This window comes from Monodon monoceros, unplaced genomic scaffold (genome assembly GCF_005190385.1).
Source record: "Monodon monoceros isolate NGI ecotype Baffin Bay Population unplaced genomic scaffold, NGI_Narwhal_1 Super_Scaffold_9, whole genome shotgun sequence".
NCBI classification, from domain to species: domain Eukaryota; kingdom Metazoa; phylum Chordata; class Mammalia; order Artiodactyla; family Monodontidae; genus Monodon; species Monodon monoceros.
Genome location: NW_021703786.1, coordinates 44,731,236 through 44,752,910, shown reverse-complemented (window position 1 = coordinate 44,752,910; position 21,675 = coordinate 44,731,236). Strand labels below are relative to the sequence as shown.

Below are 21,675 nucleotides of genomic sequence, written 5' to 3'. Positions count from 1 at the left end.
GGAAAACCAGGTCTTCAGATTTCGTTTTCCCTCTGATCCCCAGATGGCCAATGATGATAGCTTTTTCTACCTCGGCACCACCACTGGAGATATTCTAAAGATGAGCCCTAGGACCAAGCTGCTGGCAGACACTGGGCCTGCCAAGGACAGATTCAGTCTGGTGAGTAGAGACCATCAAAGTCTGCTCTGCCCTGACATTTTCTAGTGATTTCTTCCTGCCACCGTGAGCACAGGCTTCCGTTAAGTGTCTGTGGAGAAAAAATGACAAGTCTGTGATGGACCCAATGTCACACCTAAATTTGCAAGGTTAAGTTGATTAGTTCGCTCAAGCCCTCCTCCCTGGTTTATATTCAGGGCAGAGGTATTCCTACGTGTCCTCAATTAGGGATCAGAATCACACCTTTTTTTCCCTCATCTTCAAAGCTCAGGGCCTGTGGCTTTGTAACCACGTTGGTTCCAGCATTTGGGCAGCCTAGTTGCCATGTGTAAGAGACATGTGCTCTTTCATTTACAAGACTACATATCATTTTATTTTCTAATCGAATAACCAGATCTTAGATTTTAGCCTCAGCTGACATTTTAAGTCATGAGCAAGACGTAGAAATTGTTCATTGTTTATATTTGCAGAATTCCTAACAATTCAGGTTAAAAGTCCAGTGAGAGATTTTGATATTTAAACCAAAATAAAAAGCCTACAATCAAAGGGTAATTGGACAGAATAAGTGCTGTTATTTCCAGTGTCCCGGAAAGTTACAAGGGCTGTTTCTACTAAACTTTGAATTTGAAAGCTGCCAGGTTCTGCACCTGCCTATCTCATGTCTGGTAATAGAACAGGTGGTTCTAACTAAGCTTAGATGCATTTCCACTTAGCCAATAGTCCCAAGAAGCTTTGCAATATTGCACCATGTTCCTGGGAAGACGTTAGAGTTTTCTTAATCACATAACTGTTTACTATTCCAGCTTTTAAGGAGGTGCATAAGAATGAGAGAAAGCTCTAGTATAGGTAGAGAAGAGTCTAGAAATAACCCCACAGGAGATCAAGGTACAGTCCAAGCCAGTGTTTTTCAAATTATTTTTAGGAGAGGGATTCCAATATATTCAACAGATGAAAGCAAAGCAGATCAGGTTAAAGGAGGGAAAGGCTGAGAGCCCTGCCAGTTCTGACTCCTGAGATACCTTCAAAGGGCTCCATAAAACACTATGGGAGGGGCTTCCCTGGTGGCGCAGTGGTTGAGAGTCTGCCTGCCGATGCAGGGGACACGGTATTCGTGCCCCGGTCCGGGAAGATCCCACATGCCGCGGAGCGGCTGGGCCCGTGAGCCATGGCCGCTGAGCCTGCGCATCCGGAGCCTGTGCTCCGCAACGGGAGAGGCCACAACAGTGAGAGGCCCGCGTACCACAAAAAACACTATGTGAAAATTCTGATCTGGCTATTTTTGCCTCCCCACCACCTGGGATGTAAGTGCCTCTCCAGAAAAGATGCTGACTGTCTTAGTGTTCCTCAAACCTGTGGCACTTAAGTCTCCTATGGATGCTTTAATACCTAATTCAGGTCCAATGGTAAATTCCATAAAGCAATGTTTCCAAGATGCCTTTTACACAAGCGGAAAGAAAAGAATTCTTTTAGGACAAAGGGATAGGAGGTATCACTGAAGACATTTGGTTTGAATATCAAGTAATCTCGGGCAGTTACCCATTTTGAAACTCTACCGAAATGTTTGCTCTATGTGTTGTAAGTCAATTATACTTCAATAAAAAACAAAAGACTAAACACAAACAAACAAAAAAAATGTCTGCTCTGTGGTTAGAGAGATAAAGAATTGGAATGGTTTCAAATGGACAGACAGCACTATTAGGCATACAGCACTGAAATGAAGAAGGTGATGATGGTTATAATAATAATTTAAACAACAGTACATACTCAGTAAATGTTGAGGGGTCAGACATGGAGCACAGCACCTTTCTTATACTTTCATTGGATCCTCACTGCAATCTGATGAGATGTAGGTACCACTGCAACCGTGCTTTACAGATGAGGAAAACTAAAGCACGTGCCATTTAAGATCTCATGGCTAACAAGTAGTAGAACTGCTATTGGAAGCCCGGCAGACTGGCTCCAGAGCCTGTGCACTTGAACAATGTCATCTGTAGTTGCAAAAAAGTTTATTTAGAAATTACACGTATGTAACTTTGAAGCTCTGTGAAACTCTATCCCTTGCTTCCCTAAGTCCCTGAACAAATGCTAAAAATATTTAGCATTCAGGGTTGTCTCCTCATGGGCCAGGCATTCATCCCATGGTCCTGCTCCAGCACTTTTGGAGCTGGGGTTGGGATGCAGGAGAGGGCAGCATGCAATTCTGGTTCATGCCTTCATATTCCTGAGCCTTGGTTTCCCTTCTCAAGCATCATGGAATGCCTTTTGAGCCAGAACAGGCAAAATTCAATTTGAAGTAACTTGAAGGGACATAATATTTGTTTTATAATATCCAAACCTCATTAAGACACAAACCTCTCAAGTCACTAGCTGTATTATTATTGAGTGTTTTAAAATAAAATACTGGGGGACTTCCCTGATGGTCCAGTGGTTAGGACTCCACGCTTCCACTGCAGGGGGCACGGGTTTGATCCCTGGTCGGGGAACTAAGATCCTGCGTGCTGCGTGGCTTGGCCAAAAAATAAAAAAATAAAAAAAAATTAAAAAAAATTAAAAAAAAGAAGGTATTGGTCGTGCACATTTTCAGATTAGAACATCATAGAGGATGATACAAAATGACCATCATGCATCCCCAGACTTTGAAGATGGCTTTGACTTTAAATATGTTTCCTATTACAGGTAAGATTACAGACTAAATGCTTGAGTTCAGAAAATACAGTCACCAAACAATAAGGGGTCTCCTGTGCTTTCTTTGGATTTCAAATACAGTCTCTTTGCATTCTAAGGGTTAAGTTCTGGTGAAAATGGTGGCACCTGAGGAACTGATGTTGCTGGGGTCGTGCTTACGTCTCTGCGCTAACTGCATTTGGGTGGATGTAAAGTGTTAATTTTTAATATATTCAGAATGCACAGGTGGTTTTAAAGGCAAGAAGCTTGGTGCAGCGTGTTTGCTCCTTGCAGGACCAGGAGGGCTACTTCCTGGCACACGAGCTTGTTGTTGGCACTGAGGCATCTTAGCCAGCCTGGGGGTACATCACAGGCAACACCTTTCTTAGCTTCATCCAGGGCAGCATCAGTGTGGCCCTGGCCATGCCCATTGTGTCAGGTCACGCATAGATTCTTTTTTTTTTTTTGCGGTACGCGGGCCGCTCACCGCTGTGGCCTCTCCCGTCGCGGAGCACAGGCTCCGGACGCGCAGGCCCAGCGGCCATGGCTCACGGGCCCAGCTGCCCCGCAGCATGTGGGATCCTCCCGGACCAGGGCTCGAACCCGTGTCCCCTGCATCGGCAGGCAGACTCCCAACCACTGCGCCACCAGGGAAGCCCATCACGCATAGATTCTTAATGATGAAACCGTTTGGCCTTTTTCTTAATGCTCTTTCTCCCCCTAGGGAGTGTCAGCTATCAGGTGCCTGAAGATGGGGGGTTTATTGCTGGGCTCTGGAGCCGGATTGCTGGTCTTCTGTAAAAGCCCCAGCTACAAACCCATCAAGTAAGTTCCAGACTCCACAGGGTTTGGATGGGGAGAGACCCCCTAGAGGGAGGTTTGCTTAAAGCCGGGAACTAAGTGATATTGGCAAAGTGATATTTGGTTAAAGAATCTCATCTTAGAGGCAGGAGAGATGGGGATATATGTATATGTATAGCTGATTCACTTTGTTATAAAGCAGAAACGAACACGCCATTGTAAAGCAATTATACTCCAATAAAGTTGTTAAAAAAAAGAAAGAAAGAAAATAAATAAAGAAAAAATAAGTTGTGTCTTTGCCCTCCCAGAACTTACAGTCTGGTTTGGGGATAAGGTAGACAAACATTAAAAAGTCACTATAATATGAGATGATATATAAACACAATCTCATGGTCCCGATAAAGTAAAATATATAATGAATGTTGCAGAGAAGATTACAGAGGGAGTGATCTTGTTGGGATGGAAAGACACATCCCAGAGGAGCAGAGGCAGCTCTTGAACTTAGCTTCAACAGAAGCCAGATACCCCTAGACACGCTCCACGTGGCCTCTGAGCTCTATGTATATGGATATACATTGGAGAAACGAGTATTACCTGTTTTCATGCAGATGAATCTGTATTGAGCGCTTGCTATGTACCAGGCACTATTTTAGGTGCTTGGGAAATCAATGAGTAAAGCAAAGAAAAAAGAAGGAAAAAAACCATCCCTACCCTCATGGAGTCTACGTTCCAGCAGGAGGGAGACGACAATAAATAATAAACAAAATAAACAAGTAAAGTACATGGTATTAGAGAGTGATGAGTACCATGGGGATAAATAAGTAGCTTGTGGAGAAGGGGGGTTAGGTTTTGAAGCAGACGGGACAGGTTGCAACTTTAAATTCAGTGCTCAGTGTAGGTCTTATGGAGAATATATTGGGACCAGTTTTGTGTTTGTATGAAGGAGAATAAAAAAAGGGGGAGGCAACTTCAGAGCAGTGTTGGGTAGACTCTGGATCCATGAAGTGAGTATAGGAAATTAACCCTTTCATTTTTTAACCCCTTGTTTTTAATACACAAATGGACCCATTGTAATGAAGATAATTAGACTCAAAGTAATTATTACAGGGTCGGTGCTGTAAATGTCTCCAGGATAACCCTGTGTGCCAGCAAGGCTCAAATTGGATACTGTGATTTCCTTCTCCTTGGGTTTGTAGATTGAGGAAGCAGCCCCCAGGAGAGGTCATGGAGGTTAGAAAGGGAACTCGGATGCTTGTACAGATGGCTGGGGGTCAGAGGTCCTGGCCTTGCCCCTGTAGCCCTGGGAACACTAGCACCTTGTATTCTTTGCAGCCCAGAGGCCAAGGGTTACCTCCGTTATCTCCAGCTGCAACCCTGTAAAGGAGGAATTATTCTGTGGTTGAGTAAACTGAGGCCCAGAGGTTTCTAACTTATCCAAGAGTCACAGAGCTCTAGTTAGTGAAGGAGCTGGGATATGACTTGGGTTCTGTCCTTTCCCCCTTAACTGTTCTGTGTCCCAACAACAAATGACTCTTTGTAAAATACTGCATTTCCCATGTTCGTTCCCTGCACAAGAACCCTCACTGTATTTTCATTGTCAAAACTAAGTTAGTTGCAGAGCAAGGTTGGGTTTCGAGGACCTCGTTCATTTATATATTCTTTTTTTAAGAAAAGCTCATACTCAGTAAACATTTGGGGAGCAGGGGGATCTGAAATATCTGAAAGGTGGAAGAAGAAAAAATGACGCCTGAAAGTTCTGGCAAACATAGCCACTATTAACACTTTGTTATTTCTTCTTGCCCGTGTTATTCATATACATTTTAAAAGAATTGTACTTTTTTAATATATAAACTTTTGTATTCTGGTCTTTTACTTAATGCAAACATCATAAATAGTTTCAGTATTACTACATGATCTTTTATGGTGGTAAAATATGTATACTCCATAACCTTTTTAATTTTTTAATTTTTTTTTTGCGATACGCGGACCTCTCACTGTTGTGGCCTCTCCTGTTGTGGAGCACAGGCTCCGGACGCGCAGGCTCAGCGGCCATGGCTCACGGGCCCAGCCGCTCCGCGGCATGTGGGATCTTCCCGGACCGGGGCACGAACCCATGTCCCCTGCATCGGCAGGCGGACTCTCAACCACTGCGCCACCAGGGAAGCCCTCCATAGCCTTTTAAACATGGTTTTAGTGGCCAGGCAAATACTTTTTGAAGTCACTGCTCCATAGATCATTTAACCATTCCAACATAATTGGATACTTAGGTTGTTTCCAACTTTTTACTTTTTAAAATAAGGTTATACTAACATTCTTTGACATAAAGGGTTTTTCCCCTGATTTTAGGATTATTTCCCAGAAGTGGAATTAATAAAGTGTTTAATTAATTGGCATGGTCATTTGTGCCCATTTGCTTGCCTAGAATGTTCCCTCTATCTAAATGCTACCTGTGTTACATGACCCATTTCAGACCACATTTCACAGATAAGGTCCCCGACTATAGTACGCCATGTGGGCCTCTCCATTTGCTGACCATGGGCACTTAATATTGTAACCCCTGCCTTTCCAACTATGCCACCTCCTCAAAGGCATGTCCCAGGTCACACGCCTGATATGTGTCCTCTGTAATGCTTCGGACAGTTAATAAATACTCATCGATTGAGGAAATCTGCTTCTCCTTTTGCTTCTCCTTAAAGGAAAATCCAGTTACAAGGTGGCATCACTTCTATCACACTTCGAGGGGAAGGACACCAGTTCTTTGTAGGAACAGAAGAGTCACACATTTATCGTGTCAACTTCACAGATTTCAAAGAGACTCTCATTACAACTTGTCACTTTGAAGCTGTTGAGGACATCGTCTTTCCATTGTAAGTAGAAGACAGTAAAAATGATAAGAACGTGGAGATTTGGTGCTGTGTGTAAGGACATGTAATTTTATTAATATACTTTCAATACCAACTAACATAATCGATCATGATAAGTCATAATAAATTATTTTTTCTCCTGAAATTTTTCTATTGTAGCGAATTATTTTAATAGGCTTTCTATCGCCTTTACCAAGCAGCTACTTTCGTTTCATAATTCAAATTTGGGCCTCTTTAGAATGTTGGCTTTTCTAATAAATCCATCATGGAAATGGTGAACAGACTGGCAAAACTTTTCTATGTTTGCCCACTGCTGTCTGGAGAAAAGCTTAGTAGTGCCTTTTTTCAAACATCTTTCGAGTCATTTGTTTGCACCTCTTGGGTCTTCCAGATTTGGCATGCTCGATGGCAGTGGTCATAAGATTGAGTTCTTCTGGATCTCGTTGCTGTATATCTTGGTAGATCCCTCACAAACCCAGTGAAACAAATAACCATCAGCAGTTTTAATATCAAAAAGAGCTACAGTCAGAGTTTGCCATTATTTGAATTTGAGACCTCTTTTGTCTTTGGTGAGATTTGTTCCATGAGGTTGGTCACAGTTTTTGCCCTGAACTTCCTTAGTGTTTCACTTGAATTTACAAAACTCAAAGTCATTGTTCTATAGGTAGCAAGACTCTCTTTGAAAACTTGATCCTTAAGATCACAAAATGTAGTTTTGGTTCCGTGAGTCTTTGTGATTAGGTTCTCCCAAATATTCCTATTAGTGAAAACAGCTGGTGCCTCCCATTAGGTGAATCTTTATTTGAAAACTGGTCATTTCCTTTCTGTATCACTTTTCCTCTCTTTTTCTAAGGAGCTTGGTAGAATCAATCTGTAAAATTATTTGGTCCTGGTACCTTTAGTAAGGGTAAGTTTTTAAATACCTTTTCAATTTCTTATGGAGTCTTTATTTAGGTTTTGTACTTTTTTCTTTTTTTTTTAACAGCTCTATTGAAATATAATTTACATATCATAAAGTTCACCCATTAGAGTGTACAGTTCAATGGTTTTTCTAGGGGCATATTTACAGAGTTGTGCGACCATCACCATAATCTAATTTTAGAACATTTTATGTCCCCCAAAGAAACACACTAGCAGTCACTTTAAGCCTATAAGGTTCAGCTTTCAGCCACCCAAACTGAGCACAGTTGATGAATGTACTGTGCTCAGCTAAAGGTAAAAAAACTCTCTTAAAAAGGTAAAAAAAAAAACGCTCAAATTGATCCCACGAGCTCTGTCCTCAAAAACAGAATCTTAAAATTAAAAAAAGAAAGAAAAAAAACAATAGAATTTTTAAAAAGAAAAAATAGTATATCCTCTCTGGTCTCTGCCTGCTTTTTCTTCCTTTTGAGGTTCCCCCCTACATGTAGAATTCAGCTGGCACACAGTAATTTGGGCAGTTTTAAAATTTTAATTAATTAATTTTTTGTTGCACCACACGGCATGTAAGATCTTAGTTCCCCAGCCAGGAATCGAACCCACACCCTCTGCGGTGGAAGCGCAGGGTCTCAACCACTGGACCGCCAGGGAAGTCCCTGCATTTCTTTTTTCTTTTTTAATAAATACATTTATTGATTTATGGCTGCGTTGGGTCTTCGTTGCTGCGCGCGGGCTTTCTCTAGCTGCGGAGAGCTACTCTTCGTTGCGGTGCACGGGCTTCTCTAGCGGTGGTTTCCGTTGTTGCGGAGCACGGGCTCTAGGTTCGCGGGTTTCAGTAGCTGTGGCTCGTGGGCTCTAGAGTGCAGGGAAGCCCCGTCTTCAGGATTTTTGGTTCTTATTGTTGTTCATTTTATCTGGCTTTTATAAACGTTATCTGTGGGAAGTTTGTGTGACCACTTCACTGCTCCAACATCACAAGCGTATGTTTCTGGATATATGCCCAGGAGTAGGATTTTATTTTATTTTATTTTTTTGACTGTGCCACGCAGCTTGTGGGATCTTAGTTCCGTGACCAGGGATTGAACCCAGGCCACGGCAGTGAAAGCTCTGAGTCCTAACCACTGGACCGCCAGGGAACTCCCCAGGAGTGGGATTTTAGCTGGGTGGGAAGGAGCACACATACTTAGTGTACCATCTTGATCCAATCAATTTGGAACTTAATCTCTCAGATCCTAAACTCAGGACGTTTTTGGACTAGGCTTAATTCCTGAGGAAGTGGACTGTCCATCTCGGGGAGAGAGAATTTGGAAAGTTCTCTAGGTAGATTCATTCCATGATACTTGATTTTCATAGCAGTCCATATGCTTCTTTAAGAGCTCATGTTGGGACTTCCCTGGTGGTACAGTGGTTAAGAATCCACCTGCCAATGCAGGGGACACGGGTTCGAGCCACGGTCCGGAAAGATCCCACATGCCGCGGAGCAACTGAACCTGTGCGCCACAACTACCGAGCCTGCACTCTAGAGCCCACGCGCCACAACTACTGAGCCCTCATGCCTAGAGCCCGTGTTCCGCAACAAGAGAAGCCACAGCAATGAGAAGCCCGCGCACCGCAACGAAGAGTAGCCCCCGCTCGCCTCAACTAGAGAAAGCCCACGAGCAGCAACGAAGACGCAACACAGCCAAAAATAAATAAATGAATTAGAAAGAAAAAAAAAGAGCTCATATTCCCCCAAGGAGGAGCTCATTCACTGAAGGCAGTGTCTGACATAAAACATTTCTTATTTCAATAAATATTACCACTCCAACGTTGGCTTGATTTGATCTCTGTTAATCAGAATTGGCAGGAGCAAGGAGCCCCTGCTTTCCTGTTCCAGCACTTGCTGTTTCTTTTTTTAAAAAAATATTTACTTATTTATTTTATTTGGCTGCACCGGGTCTTAGTTGTGGCATGCATGCCGGATCAAGTTCCCTGACCAAGGATCGAACCCAGCCGGGCCCCCTGCATTGGGAGCGTGGAGTCTTAACCTCTGGACCACCAGGAGAGTCCCAGAGCTTGCTGTTTCTAGGTGGTAGTCCAGCATCATAATTTTACCTCTGAGTCCCAAAGCTAAATATGTGGAAATGATCCACTTATTTTTCCATTCATTCCAAAGTGAGTAGATCTTAACCTAAGAGAGAGGGACTCTCTTTTTATGGATGTGCTTATGCTGATCGGTAGGAATTTCTTGAGAGGTATTTAAATCTAAAAGCCCAGTCTCCACAAGGACTTTAGCTAGAAATGCATACTTTATTTTTCTGGACACGCCCTGTGGCATGTGGGAATTTAGTTCCCCCAGCCAGGGATGGAACCGTGCCCCCTGCAGTGGAAGCGGGGAGTCTTAACCACTGGACCACCAGGGAAGTCCCTAGAAATGCATACTTATAAAGCAGATGGTCTTTATTGTACCCTGGTATGACTCCTTTTTCTCAAATTGGAATAATCTGTAATTTATTGGACATTTTTCATTATATTTACGAGTTGTCCATTGGGGGGAAAAAAACCCAACAGACCAATTACTATGGGTTTTTCTTCCTTGTTCACAATCTCATATTTTCTCATAACTAAACAAAGAAGTATTTTGGGTTGTCTGCAAACATGAATTCTAGAACCCTTGTCGTTTTCTTCTTTGAAATTTTAACAAGATTGTCTCCTTTACAGGAAAAGGTTTGTTTAGTCTCTTTTAATATAAATATTCCACAGATGTATTTCTTCTCATGTGTTACTTGCGATCAACAGGACACTGAAAGACTTTTAAATTGGCATTTTCCTTTTGAGCAACTTTGTCCCAACCCTTCGTAAGAAAAAAGACTATGAAAGATTTTTTTTTTTTGGCCGCACCGCATGGTTTGCAGGATCTTAGTTCCCCGACCGGGGTTTGAACCCGTGCCCCCTGCAATGGAATTGCAGAGTCCTAACTGCTGGACTGCCAGGGAAGTCCCAAGACTATGAAAGATTGTCCACAGGTGGTTTGAGGGCATCACATGCCACTTTACACAAAAAATCTGTAAGGCCCTCAAGCTTGAGATAACAGGTGTCTAAAGGCGTCCTTCCCTCCATCCTCGTGAAGGCCATTTTAGTGTCAGACGGGCACCGGAGAAACACTGTGCATCTCGTATGGCTGCATCCCTTATCCTCTTGGTGGCTTCTTTGCAGTGGCACCGCTGAGCTCTTTGCCACCTGTGCCAAGAAGGACATCCGGGTGTGGCACATGCTGTCCAACAGGGAGCTGCTACGGATCACTGTGCCCAACATGACCTGCCGTGGCATAGGTTTCATGAGGGACGGCAAGAGCATCATTTCCGGTAAGGTCGGTGTGCCAGGGTTTGGCTTCGGGCTCCGGCTGTGGCTTCGGTTCTCGTCATTCTTATCCTACCAGGCGCGACATGGGGATGACCTGGAACAGCCTCCCGCTGTGCACTTGCTTCTCATCTAGCCTGTCTTTGGAATTCCCGTCCAGCTGGGATCCCTTCTGAGCTAGGAATTACCAAGCAGCAATCTCTCCTCCCCCACACTGCTGCATAGAGCGTGTTGCTTTCTCTCTAGCAAGGAAATTCAGTGAATCATTTACAAAGTGGATTTGAGGCCTTAGCGAGTCCGGGGCACTTGAGTGAGAACCCTTTTTGTTGTTCAAGAGATTAAAAACTACTTAAACTAAGTTATAGCTCCAAGGGAATTTATTTTTAATTCAGTTGATTACGTGATGCCCAAGTATTTTAACATAAATTGTAGACACCATGATATTCTACCTCTAAATCAGTATGCATCTCTAAAAATATTTTCCTATAAAATCCTAATTTCTTAATATTGTTTATGTCCAATCCGTATACAGGTTTCCCCAGTGGTCAAAAGTGAATTCACTGGTTCACATGAATGAAAAGTCAAGTGGGTCTTTAGGGGTAGCTATTTAAACAGTGATATCAGGAGACTTCCCTGGCGGTCCAGTGGTTAGGGCTCTGCGCTTCCACTGCAGGGGGCAGGGGTTTGATCCCCGGCTGGGGAACTAAGATCCCACATGCTGCGACACAGCCCAAATAATAATAATAATAATAAATAAAATAAAATAAAACCCATCTCATCCCCTCTTTTCTTGGTTCTGTCTCCTCGTGTTGGATTCTCCCCTGGGGCGTGTCTTCTCCACAGAGCAGTCACCGGAAGCTCTTGGCTTACATTACACTTAGAACTAACAAACCCCGGGGTCAAGAATCTTGGAGTCCCCATCACCTGCTCTTTTCCTCTAATACCCCACCCCCGTTTCCCCCCAATGGCTCCCCCTTCAGAGTATATCCAAGATCCCATCCATCTCATCATCTCCACCCTCGTCTCAGCCACCACCTTCTCTCTCCTAGATTATTCTAGAAGCTTCCTACCAGGACTCCCTGCTCTGCTCTTGCCCATTACTCTTCTCCCCCGATCTGCTCTCAACACAGATGCCAGAAAACTCTTTAAAGTGTAAGTCAGATCGTGCCATTTCTAGGGCTCAACGGTCCTTTCCTTTTTAAAAATAAAAGACAGGGCTTCCCTGGTGGCGCAGTGGTTGAGAGTCCGCCTGCCAATGCAGGGGACACGGGTTCGAGCCCTGGTCTGGGAAGATCCCACATGCCGCGGAGCAACTAGGCCCGTGAGCCACGGCCGCTGAGCCTGCGCGTCTGGAGCCTGTGCTCCGCAACAAGAGAGGCCGTGACAGTGAGAGGCCCGCGCACCGCGATGAAGAGTGGCCCCCGCTCGCCGCAACTAGAGAAAGCCCTCGCGCAGAGACGAAGACCCAACACAGCCAAAAATAATAAATTAATAAATTAATTAATTAAAAAAAAAAAAAGACAAATTCCCTGCAATTGCCTGCAAGGTCCCCCCTGACTTCTCTCCCCCCCAGCCCCACCTTCTTACCTCTGACTTTGTCTCTTACTGCTCAGCCCCCCGAGCCATACGTGCTTCTTTGCTCTTCCTATGCTACACATAGGGCCTTTGCTATAGCTGTTCAGTCTTCCTGGAATGTTCTTTCCCCAGAGAGCCCCATGACTCATTTGCTCACCACCTCACCGTCTCGAATCTTGGCTGAAATGGGATCCACCTTGAGCATCCTATTTAAAATTGCTAAGGTCCAGAGCCCATGCTGGAGGTGATGAGGGGCAGCCAGCCAGGTGAAGAGCTGGGTGAAGAGCACAGCAGGAAGAGGGAACAGCAAGTGCAAAGGCCCTGAGGTGGGAAATTACTTGGTGTGTTTGAGGTATAGAAAGAGGACCAGTGTGTCTGAAGCTTAGAGGGTAAGGTTGGGGTCAGGGTTGAGGGAGAGTAGTAGTAGAAGAAATTGAAGGGGTAGGGAGGGAGCAGAGACTAGTTACTCTAGAGAATTAAGGAGCTGGTTTTCATTGTAAGTGCAGTGGGGAAAAGCTTTTTGAAAGTTCTTCATCAAGGAGGTGACATGATTTTAAGAAGTTCACGCTGGCCCCTGCATAAATAATTGATTGCAGGAGGGCAAGAGTCTCAGGCTAGGGAGAAAGCTGTTATAATAATCCAGGAGAGAGATGCTGGTGGCTTGGACAAAGGTGGTCCCAGGGGAAGGGTTGAGACGTGGCCAGATTTACTGTGTTCAGATTGTAATGCTGATTGGAGGTTGGGTTGGGTTGGGTGGACGGCATAGAGAGGAATCAAGGATGGCTCTGAAGTTCTTGGTTCGAGCAGCTGGTTGGGTGGTGGCGACTTTTATAGAGACGGGGAAGACGATGGGAGTGGGAGAAGAAGCGTCAGGTTTAAAGTGGGGGCGACGGGTGGGAAGGCAACATTTATTTGCAGGTGTTAAGTTCTACATCCCAGAGGCATGATCAACCAGCCGCTTGAAAGTACAAGTTGTGTGGCTCATGGGAGAAGTGGGAGCTGGCCTCCCGCTTCTCTCTCCTGGGATGGGGCTCACCTGGAGGCAGGTTCAACTAAGGCAAGTCGCTCATTTCCCTCAGGAGGCGTGGCCAGTTTGGGGAATCAGGGAAAAGGGGGCTATGATTCTTGGCAGCTGGTGGGAGATCGGCCTCTTCCCTCCATCACCACCACTGCCCCCAGTCCTGTCTCTCACTTATGATTTAAGAGAGCCGCAGTCTGCAGAGACCATAAGTATACTCATCCTGCCCGCCTTTGTTTCCCTTTCGTGCCAGCGTGGGACGACGGTAAGATCCGAGCCTTTGCCCCAGAGACAGGCCGGCTGATGTACGTCATTAACAACGCCCACAGGATTGGAGTGACGGCCATCGCCACCACCAGTGACTGTAAAAGGGTCATCAGCGGCGGTGGCGAAGGGGAGGTATTATTCTCGAAGGCAGAATCTTTTTAAAATAGCCCTTGGTTTAGAGCAACTGCCTCATAGCAGGCCACGAATTTGATTTTTTCACCTGTACTAGGAATCAGGCAGGACCAAATTAAGATTTTTGATGAAACTCTGAGATACCTCATAAATTAAAGTTCTAATAATATAAATACACATATCAATATTTTTGTTCCCAGAAAGGACATTTAGGATACAGACATGAAATCATTCTACAGGGAATTGAGCTAGGAATCCAAGTTGGTGTTTTGCCAGAGTTTTAGAATACTTTTTTTTTTCTCCTTCAAAAACCAGTTATATAAATTGTCTTTATCTTATCTTTTAAAGGAGATGCTATTTTTAGAATCGATTCTTTCATCTACCCAGATGCTTCGACCATCATTTCAAAATTATTACACTCGACCTTTTCGTTCCATCATTTCAAGGAGCCTAAAACATCTTTTTAGGGAGAAGAAAGATACAGCATCTTCACGTAGCCTTTGGCAGAGTTTGGATCAAACCTGTTAGTGGCTGAATGTTTGGGTTCTGGGGCCACACTGCCTGGGCTCCGATTTCACTTCTGCCACTTCCCAGCTGTGTGACCTAGGGTGTGTTCTTTAACCTCTCTGTGCTTCCGTTTCCTGTAAAAGTAAAGTATAAAGTGAAGATAGCAATACTCCAATTAGTGAGATGTTTTTTTACACTATTTTGTACGAAGTCTTCAGAATCTGGTGTGCATTCCACATTCAGAGCACATCTCCATGTGGACTAAACCGTGCAGATGCTCCACAGACACACTTGTCCTAGACCATCCCCCTGCTCTCTGCCCATTATCACCCTCGCGGCTCTGTTCCCTTCCCTCATCCCTTCAGCCACGCTGTTGCTAACACCCACAGCATCCTTGCTTGCTCCCTCAGCCTTTGGGGGCATCGACCTTGCTGAGGAGGGTTACAGGAGGGAATCGCACAAAACAGATCCGTCGCCCCCAGCCCTGATCAGCAGTCTTTTCACAATGCCCGCTCCCATTCCCCACAGCTACTCCAGACCTTTTCTTCCAAGGACATAGTCTTCAAGGTCTTTGTAAGTACTAGAGACCAGGACTGCTGGTCCGCAGGGGTGCACCGGTCTGAATCCTGGGGTTGCTAAGGTACTCTTAAGTATTTTATTTCCACTTTCATTGGCCGTTACCTGAGTTTATACCCAAACCTCCCTGCCATCCCCCAGCTAATGGCCGGCACATCCAAGGCTCCAGTCCTGTGCTGTTTGGCTGGTGCCCACACCACACTGGCTAGAACATCTGCATCTCACCCTGGCTAGAGAGCCACTGCCTGCCTCCATACATTCAAGATTGTGGATCTGTTTATTTTCTCTGGCAATAGTCATCACCCTGTCCCATGTCAAGACATACTGAGTGGGCTTCTCTGGTGGCGCAGTGGTTGAGAGTCCGCCTGCCGATGCAGGGGACATGGGTTTGTGCCCCGGTCCGGGAAGATCCCACATGCCGCGGAGCGGCTGGTCCCGTGAGCCATGGCCATTGAGCCTGCACGTCCGGAGCCCGTGCTCCGCAACAGGAGAGGCCACAACAGTGAGAGGCCCGCGTATAGCAAAAAAAAAAAAAAAAAAAAAAAAAGACATACTGAGTTATTTGAACACCATAGCAAGGAAGATGGCCCGGCTCATTTGGGATAACCTCACGCTTCCTCATCTTCTTGACTAAGAAAGTGTCTTTGCATGTTTTTCTTACTTCATTTAAGGTTATTTTCCTCTTATCCGGTGCAAATAAGTTAGCCTGTTATCACTGATCCCAACACTAGTTTTCAGTTTAGTGTTCAACTAGACTATGGCTCCTTTGTTGTCTTATATCACTTACACAAAGTAATTTCTGCTCTTCTTATGTTTTAGAAGTCCAACACGTTCATTATAAGAAGCGTCTGGCTACATTATTATGTTCTCTGGTATAGTTGTGACAGAGCGTTTATCCATTACAGGACCTACTGTTAGAACCAAATAACTTTCCTTTTTACTTACCCTTTTTATTACAGTTGGGGCATCATACTGCCAGTTTTGAAATTTTGTGTGTAGGTAGTTGTATCACCTCTGCATTTCATTTCAAGATAGCAAAGGGATATTAGACAATATTTGTTACTGAAGGTTGGGTGTTGGCTTCCGTGGAGTTGAGAACCACTGACTTTAAATGATCGAGACAACAGCTGATGGGAAAGTTTAAATATGGCTCTGGGTACCCAAGAGATTCCCTGATGGAGGCAGGACTTTGAGAGCAGTGCTCAGCAGAAACGAGCAGACATGTTGTTTCACTCGGTTTAGCAGCAGCCCCTGCATTACTGGTTTTAGCGGGTGTCTGATATATTTCTCAGCCCTAAAGTAAAAACAGGTGTAGGCTCCCTGGTAGGCATCTCCCTGGCTCCGTGGAAGAATATTCCTGCCCTGCAACTTGGCATCCCTACCTCACTCAACTGAGATGAGGACAGGGAATTAGAAAAAGCAAGTCAGCCCAGGGGGTGAGAAAGCTCTTGGAATCTTTTTATTTTTTACTTCTTTTTAACCCCCTTCAAAAATTCCCAAGTTGGAATTGAGAGCCTGTGTTTTGTGGCTTCCAGGTGAGGGTGTGGCAAATAGGCCACCAGACCCAGAAGCTGGAGGAGGCCCTGAAGGAGCACAAGTCCTCCGTGTCCTGTATCAGGGTGAAGAAGAGCAACAAGGAGTGCGTCACAGCCAGCACGGACGGCACCTGCATCATATGGGACCTCGTGTAGGTACCAGTGATGGGGAGGACCAAGTGATGCAGAACTCAATCCCAGCATTTTATTGAACTCAAGGGAAGACTCAAACAAAGGGTAGAGGGCTTCCCTGGTGGCGCAGTGGTTGAGAGTCTGCCTGCCCACGCACGGGACAGGGGTTCGAGCCCTGGCCCGGGAAGATCCCACATGCTGCAGAGCAACTAAGCCCATGAGCCACAACTACTGAGCCTGTGCTCTAGAGCCCGTGAGCCACAGCTACTGAAGCCCGTGCGCCTAGAGCCCGTGCTCCACAAAAAGAGAAGCCCCCGCAATGAGAAGCCCACGCACCGCAAAGAAGAGTAGACCCCACTCACTGCAACTAGAGAAAAGCCCGCGTGCAGCAACGAAGACCCAATGCAGCCAAAAATAAATAAATAAATAAAAATTTTTTTAAAAAGTAGTAAGTAAAGTTTCTCAGGAAGAGAAAGTCATGTTTCACAGCTCTGGAATCTATTTTTCAGGCGTCTTAGGAGGAATCAGATGATCCTGGCTAACACCTTATTCCAGTGTGTTTGTTACCACCCTGAAGAGTTCCAGATCATCACCAGCGGGACAGACAGAAAGGTAAGAGTCAAGGTCTTTCTGGTACAAGAGAAGAGCAGTGACGCCTTGTGGCTGAGGGTACAGGCTCTGGAGTCAGGCCATGCCAGTTCAAACCATGGGTTTGCTGGTGATCCGCCGTGTCAGTTTGGAAATGCTACATAACGTTTTGGGGTGCCTTTGCTTCCTTTTCTGCAAAATGGAAGTGATGACACCACTGACCTCATGCAGTTGCTGTGGGGATGAAAGTCATGATTGAATATGATGCTAAAAGCAGGGGGCCTGGCACATAGCGGACACTCAGTAAGTACTGGTTTTGATTATGAGGACATTTCTAAGGCTGGAAGTGTTGTGCCCAAAGGAGCTGTCACTTTGATTAAATTCAAATTGAATGACAATAGAGCTCATCTCTCATCACCCTACTTCGTCAATATATTAAAAATCTCTTAAGCTAGGGAGTCCATGTCCTTCAGTGAAAATTGGCCATTATTTGGGGGGGAACATTTCCCCCTTGGAGAAAGCAGGAGGCTTCAGGAGAGAGAAACATGGAAGGGCAAGGAAGCTGGGGTGTCTCCCACCCTGCCAGCCACATCGGATCAGCCAGATCTTGGCCTGATTACCTGCACATCCAATTACTGGGTTTGAATACCCCTAATGTAGACTTTGAGATGACTTTGAGATAATGAAGAAGAGTTTGCATATTTATTGTTTTGCCAGATACAGGCTAAGTTAATGGAGTTAAAAGTATTGAGGGAAAAATACAAAAGGTACCTTCCCTCCCCACCTCCATCCCCCAAATTAGAATCTAAGAGTGGGGTTTTTTCCTGTTTAAGCTTCCCAGGTGATTGGGAACGACTGCCTGAGACACTTTGTCATAAAAACCCAAGGAATGCTTCCTGGTCCAACCAGGATCTGCCCGACACAGACAGAATGTTCTGGGAGGGCGTGAAGAACTGCCTCTGTGTTCCAGTCTCTGTGGGTTGCTAGGTTTCTTTGTGTCTCATCCGCCCAAACTGGCCTATGCCTGCCCATCCCCCAACCTGTGCTTGACTTGTGGTCTAAGTGGGCTTCCTCTTGGCACTGGGGTGGGATGGATATTAGGGAGTTAATCACCGCGTCACTATAAATGCTTTGATGGACGGTTCATATTGTTTCTAAATTAGTGTGATATCTGCCATATTCTAGGTTTCAGCTTTTGAGGCTTGAAACAATCTATTTCCCTCTTATTTGAATTTTGACCAGAATATTCCAACCATAAATCATAAATCTGTCAAACTACTCTAAGTGCTGGGGACATGACAGTGTCCCTCCTGTCATGGAGCTTACCTACCTTCTGTATTAATTTTGGGTGGGAGGGGATGGAATGGGATAGTACACATGTAAATGAGTCCAAGAAAGAGCAATGAGTAATAAGTGAACAAGATGATACGAGATGGTGAAAGAGCTAAAAAAAATATAGAACAGGCTATAGGATAATGGCTGGGAGAAGGAAGCTGTTTTAGCAAGGATGGTCAGCGAGGCCTCCTTAAGGAGGTGGCACTTGAGCTGAGGCCTGAGTGCCAGGAGGACCTAGCCATGCTTTGATCTCAGGGAAGACCATGCCTAGGAGAGGACACTTGGGAAAGCCCAGGGGAGGCTCACTTTGACTTCCCTGGTCAAGGAAGCTGGTCATCAAGCACCAATGACTTACATCGATGGGATTCCTGAGAAACTAGGATTTTGGCATGCTTTCATACTCCTTTATGTTTTTACTATGAAATCAGAACTTTATTGTTAAAGTGACCGAGCATCGATAGAAATTATAAAGCAAAATAAATAAATAAAAAGAAAAGAAAAATTTTAAATAGCACACACCATTTCTAGCTAAATTCAGAGGAATACAGATTCCTGGCGTAATGACGGGAACACAGGAAGTTGCCAGCAACATGAAACAGAGAGAAAGTTCTGGGTGAAATACCCAAGTTCCCACTCCTGATTCCTGGTCAAGGGCTCTATGTTTAGAAAGAAATTTTTTTTTTTTTTTGTGGTACGCGGGCCTCTCACCATTGTGGCCTCTCCCGTTGCGGAGCACAGGCTCCGGACGCGCAGGCTCAGGGGCCATGGCTCACGGGCCCAGCCGCTCCGCGGCATGTGGGATCTTCCCGGACCGGGGCACGAACCCGCGTCCCCTGCATCGGCAGGTGGACTCTCAACCACTGCGCCACCAGGGAAGCCCTAGAAAGAAATTTTATTTGTGAGTTGGTTGTACATTTACAAAGTTCAAAGTTCAAAAAGCATAAAAGCAGTATATTCAGAGAAAAATCTTCCTTCCTTGAGCCCCTGTCTCCTTTCCACCCCTAACCCAGTTCCTTGGCCCAGGAGGGGGCGGGGGGGGGTGAGGATGCGGGTGGAATATATGATCAACCTCTGTTTAAACCCAGCCCTGCGGAATGTTCTGTTGCTTTGAGGCAGAAGAGAAGGTTTGGAATAAGGGTGGGGTGAGGAAGAGGGAGGGCCAGCCACGGTGAGAGCTCACTTTTTAAGGCCCAGTCTCCAGAATTTTCCAGAACTGCTCATTCCCCAAGCTGGAGGAAGGAAATGCTTTCCCCTCCCGCCAGGCCTAAAGAAAGCTTCACTTTCCTCCTCTTAAGAGCAGAACTGGGAAAGTGGATGCAGTGGCCGCTTTCTTCTCTCCTTTACAGCCCCCTTCAGGCTCAATCTGCTCCATCTGACCAGAAGTACTCTCTGTCTCAATCCAGTTTACCAGCATATCAACACCTCTTTAAATTGAATGCAAATTTTAAAGCCACTACTAAAAATATTAAAATGATTTCTCCACCCCCTGCTTTAGCCTATTTATAATTTCAGCTGGTGTATCATCCCGGGTGTATTTTTGCTGTCTGCTATATAAAGTAGAATCTTCTTTTGTTAGCATGCGTGTGGATGATTTCACTGAGCTGAACCCCGCCTCATGCTTCTTTCTTGAATTCCAGATTGCTTACTGGGAAGTGTTTGATGGGTCAGTAATCAGAGAGTTGGAAGGTTCCTTGTCCGGGGCCGTCAACGGCATGGATATCACCGTGGAGGGAGTGCATTTTGTCACAGGTCAGTCCTGGGATAAGAGAAGAAAGCCAAGCCCAGCTTATTTAAATGGGAAAGTGGAACTCCCAGGCGGGAGGCAACTGGAAGTGACCACAAAAGGGTCTAAAGGGCAACGTGGTTAGATTCAGGCCTGAACACTGCAGCCGGTGTGGCTGGGAAAGAAAAATCCAGAAGCCACATTTCAATGAGAGGAAACATTTGCTCACGAGCCTTAGGGGCACAAATATAAACCTAAGCTTCCACTGCGTGCTTTTTTTGTGGTGGGCAGCGATGAAAGAAATGGGCCTTTACACAACATTGTAAACCAATTATACTTCAATTTAAACAAATTAATTAATTATAAAAGAAAGAAAGAAAGAAATGGGCCTTTACGTGGGCTGGGCTGTCCAGTTTGCCTTGCTCTGCTATTTCCTACTGAAGTCTTAAATGCCAGGCTTTTCGGTCAGCATTTCCAGGGGGCATTTGCCACACAATGTGCCCATTGCAACAGCATCAGTCCCATTTCTTGCAGCCTCTTGGATTCTTCCGGACAGTAACCAGTTAATGTTCCAAATCAATAAAAGTTTCACAAACACATTTATGTAAAGCATGATATAAAATTAGACATGGTATGATCCTAATCACATATTCAGATGTATATCTGTGTAACTTACAGAGAAAAGACCGGAAGGAACTAAACCAAGATGTTACTAGTGGTTCTTTCTGGATGGTGGGATCAAGGGTGATGTCACCTCTTTACATTTTTTCCCCCCAAATTAACTACAACAGATCTAGATTTTTATGATCAAGGAAAAGAGTGTTTATAAAGATAGGTTTTTCTTCCTTTAAATCGGCACATGGGGAATGTATTGAAAACGATCCAGTAATTTAAAATCAGGACTGTTTCTCTCTGTTCTGTTGCAGCAATGCCATGTAACTGCTTTGTCATTTTCAGGTGGAAATGACCATCTTGTCAAAGTTTGGGATTACAATGAGGGTGAAGTGACTCACGTTGGGGTGGGACACAGTGGCAACATCACCCGCGTCCGGATAAGTCCAGGAAATCAGTACATCGTTAGCGTGAGTGCCGATGGGGCCATTTTGAGATGGAAGTACCCATTTCCCTCATGAAACGTTGGAGACCTCCTGGATTCACAGCATTGAATACCGTCCTGTTGGAGGCTGAGCTTAGATAACTCCACAACTAGTCTTGCTTTCTCACACCTGTGTGTCTGTGCTTTGGTCAAAATATTTTATCTACAAGTTTCTCCTTTCCTTTATAGAATGCATTTTACATTCTCGGATTGTATATTAAAACTGAGACGTGTTCAAGAATAATTCATCCAGACTGTAAAGTTTTTTTATTATGAGTAAGCTCCCAGTTGTTGGTTTCCTGTCATAATCTCCCTTCTATGACTCTGCAAAACCCACAGCCCTTCCCCATAATTTGTCCACTAGTCTCTAAAAATAAGGAAGGTGAATTTACCTTCTTTTTTTATGGTACGCGGGCCTCTTCTCACTGTTGTGGTCTCTCCCGTTGCG

General features: G+C 44.9%; 1 protein-coding gene across 2 annotated transcripts in view; it reads left to right on the top strand.

Annotated features, from left to right (window-relative positions):
* Positions 1-21,264, top strand: part of CFAP52 (cilia and flagella associated protein 52) — a 34,761-nt gene extending 13,497 nt beyond the window's left edge. For both annotated transcript variants that reach the window (XM_029212786.1, XM_029212787.1), the window contains 9 exons: positions 44-160; positions 3,546-3,646; positions 6,319-6,489; positions 10,600-10,748; positions 13,590-13,735; positions 16,354-16,505; positions 16,995-17,097; positions 20,046-20,157; positions 21,089-21,264. In XM_029212786.1, the coding sequence (XP_029068619.1) occupies positions 44-160; positions 3,546-3,646; positions 6,319-6,489; positions 10,600-10,748; positions 13,590-13,735; positions 16,354-16,505; positions 16,995-17,097; positions 20,046-20,157; positions 21,089-21,264 (1,227 nt within the window). The remainder of the gene's footprint in view (positions 1-43; positions 161-3,545; positions 3,647-6,318; positions 6,490-10,599; positions 10,749-13,589; positions 13,736-16,353; positions 16,506-16,994; positions 17,098-20,045; positions 20,158-21,088) is intronic.
* Positions 21,265-21,675: the final 411 nt, after the last annotated feature.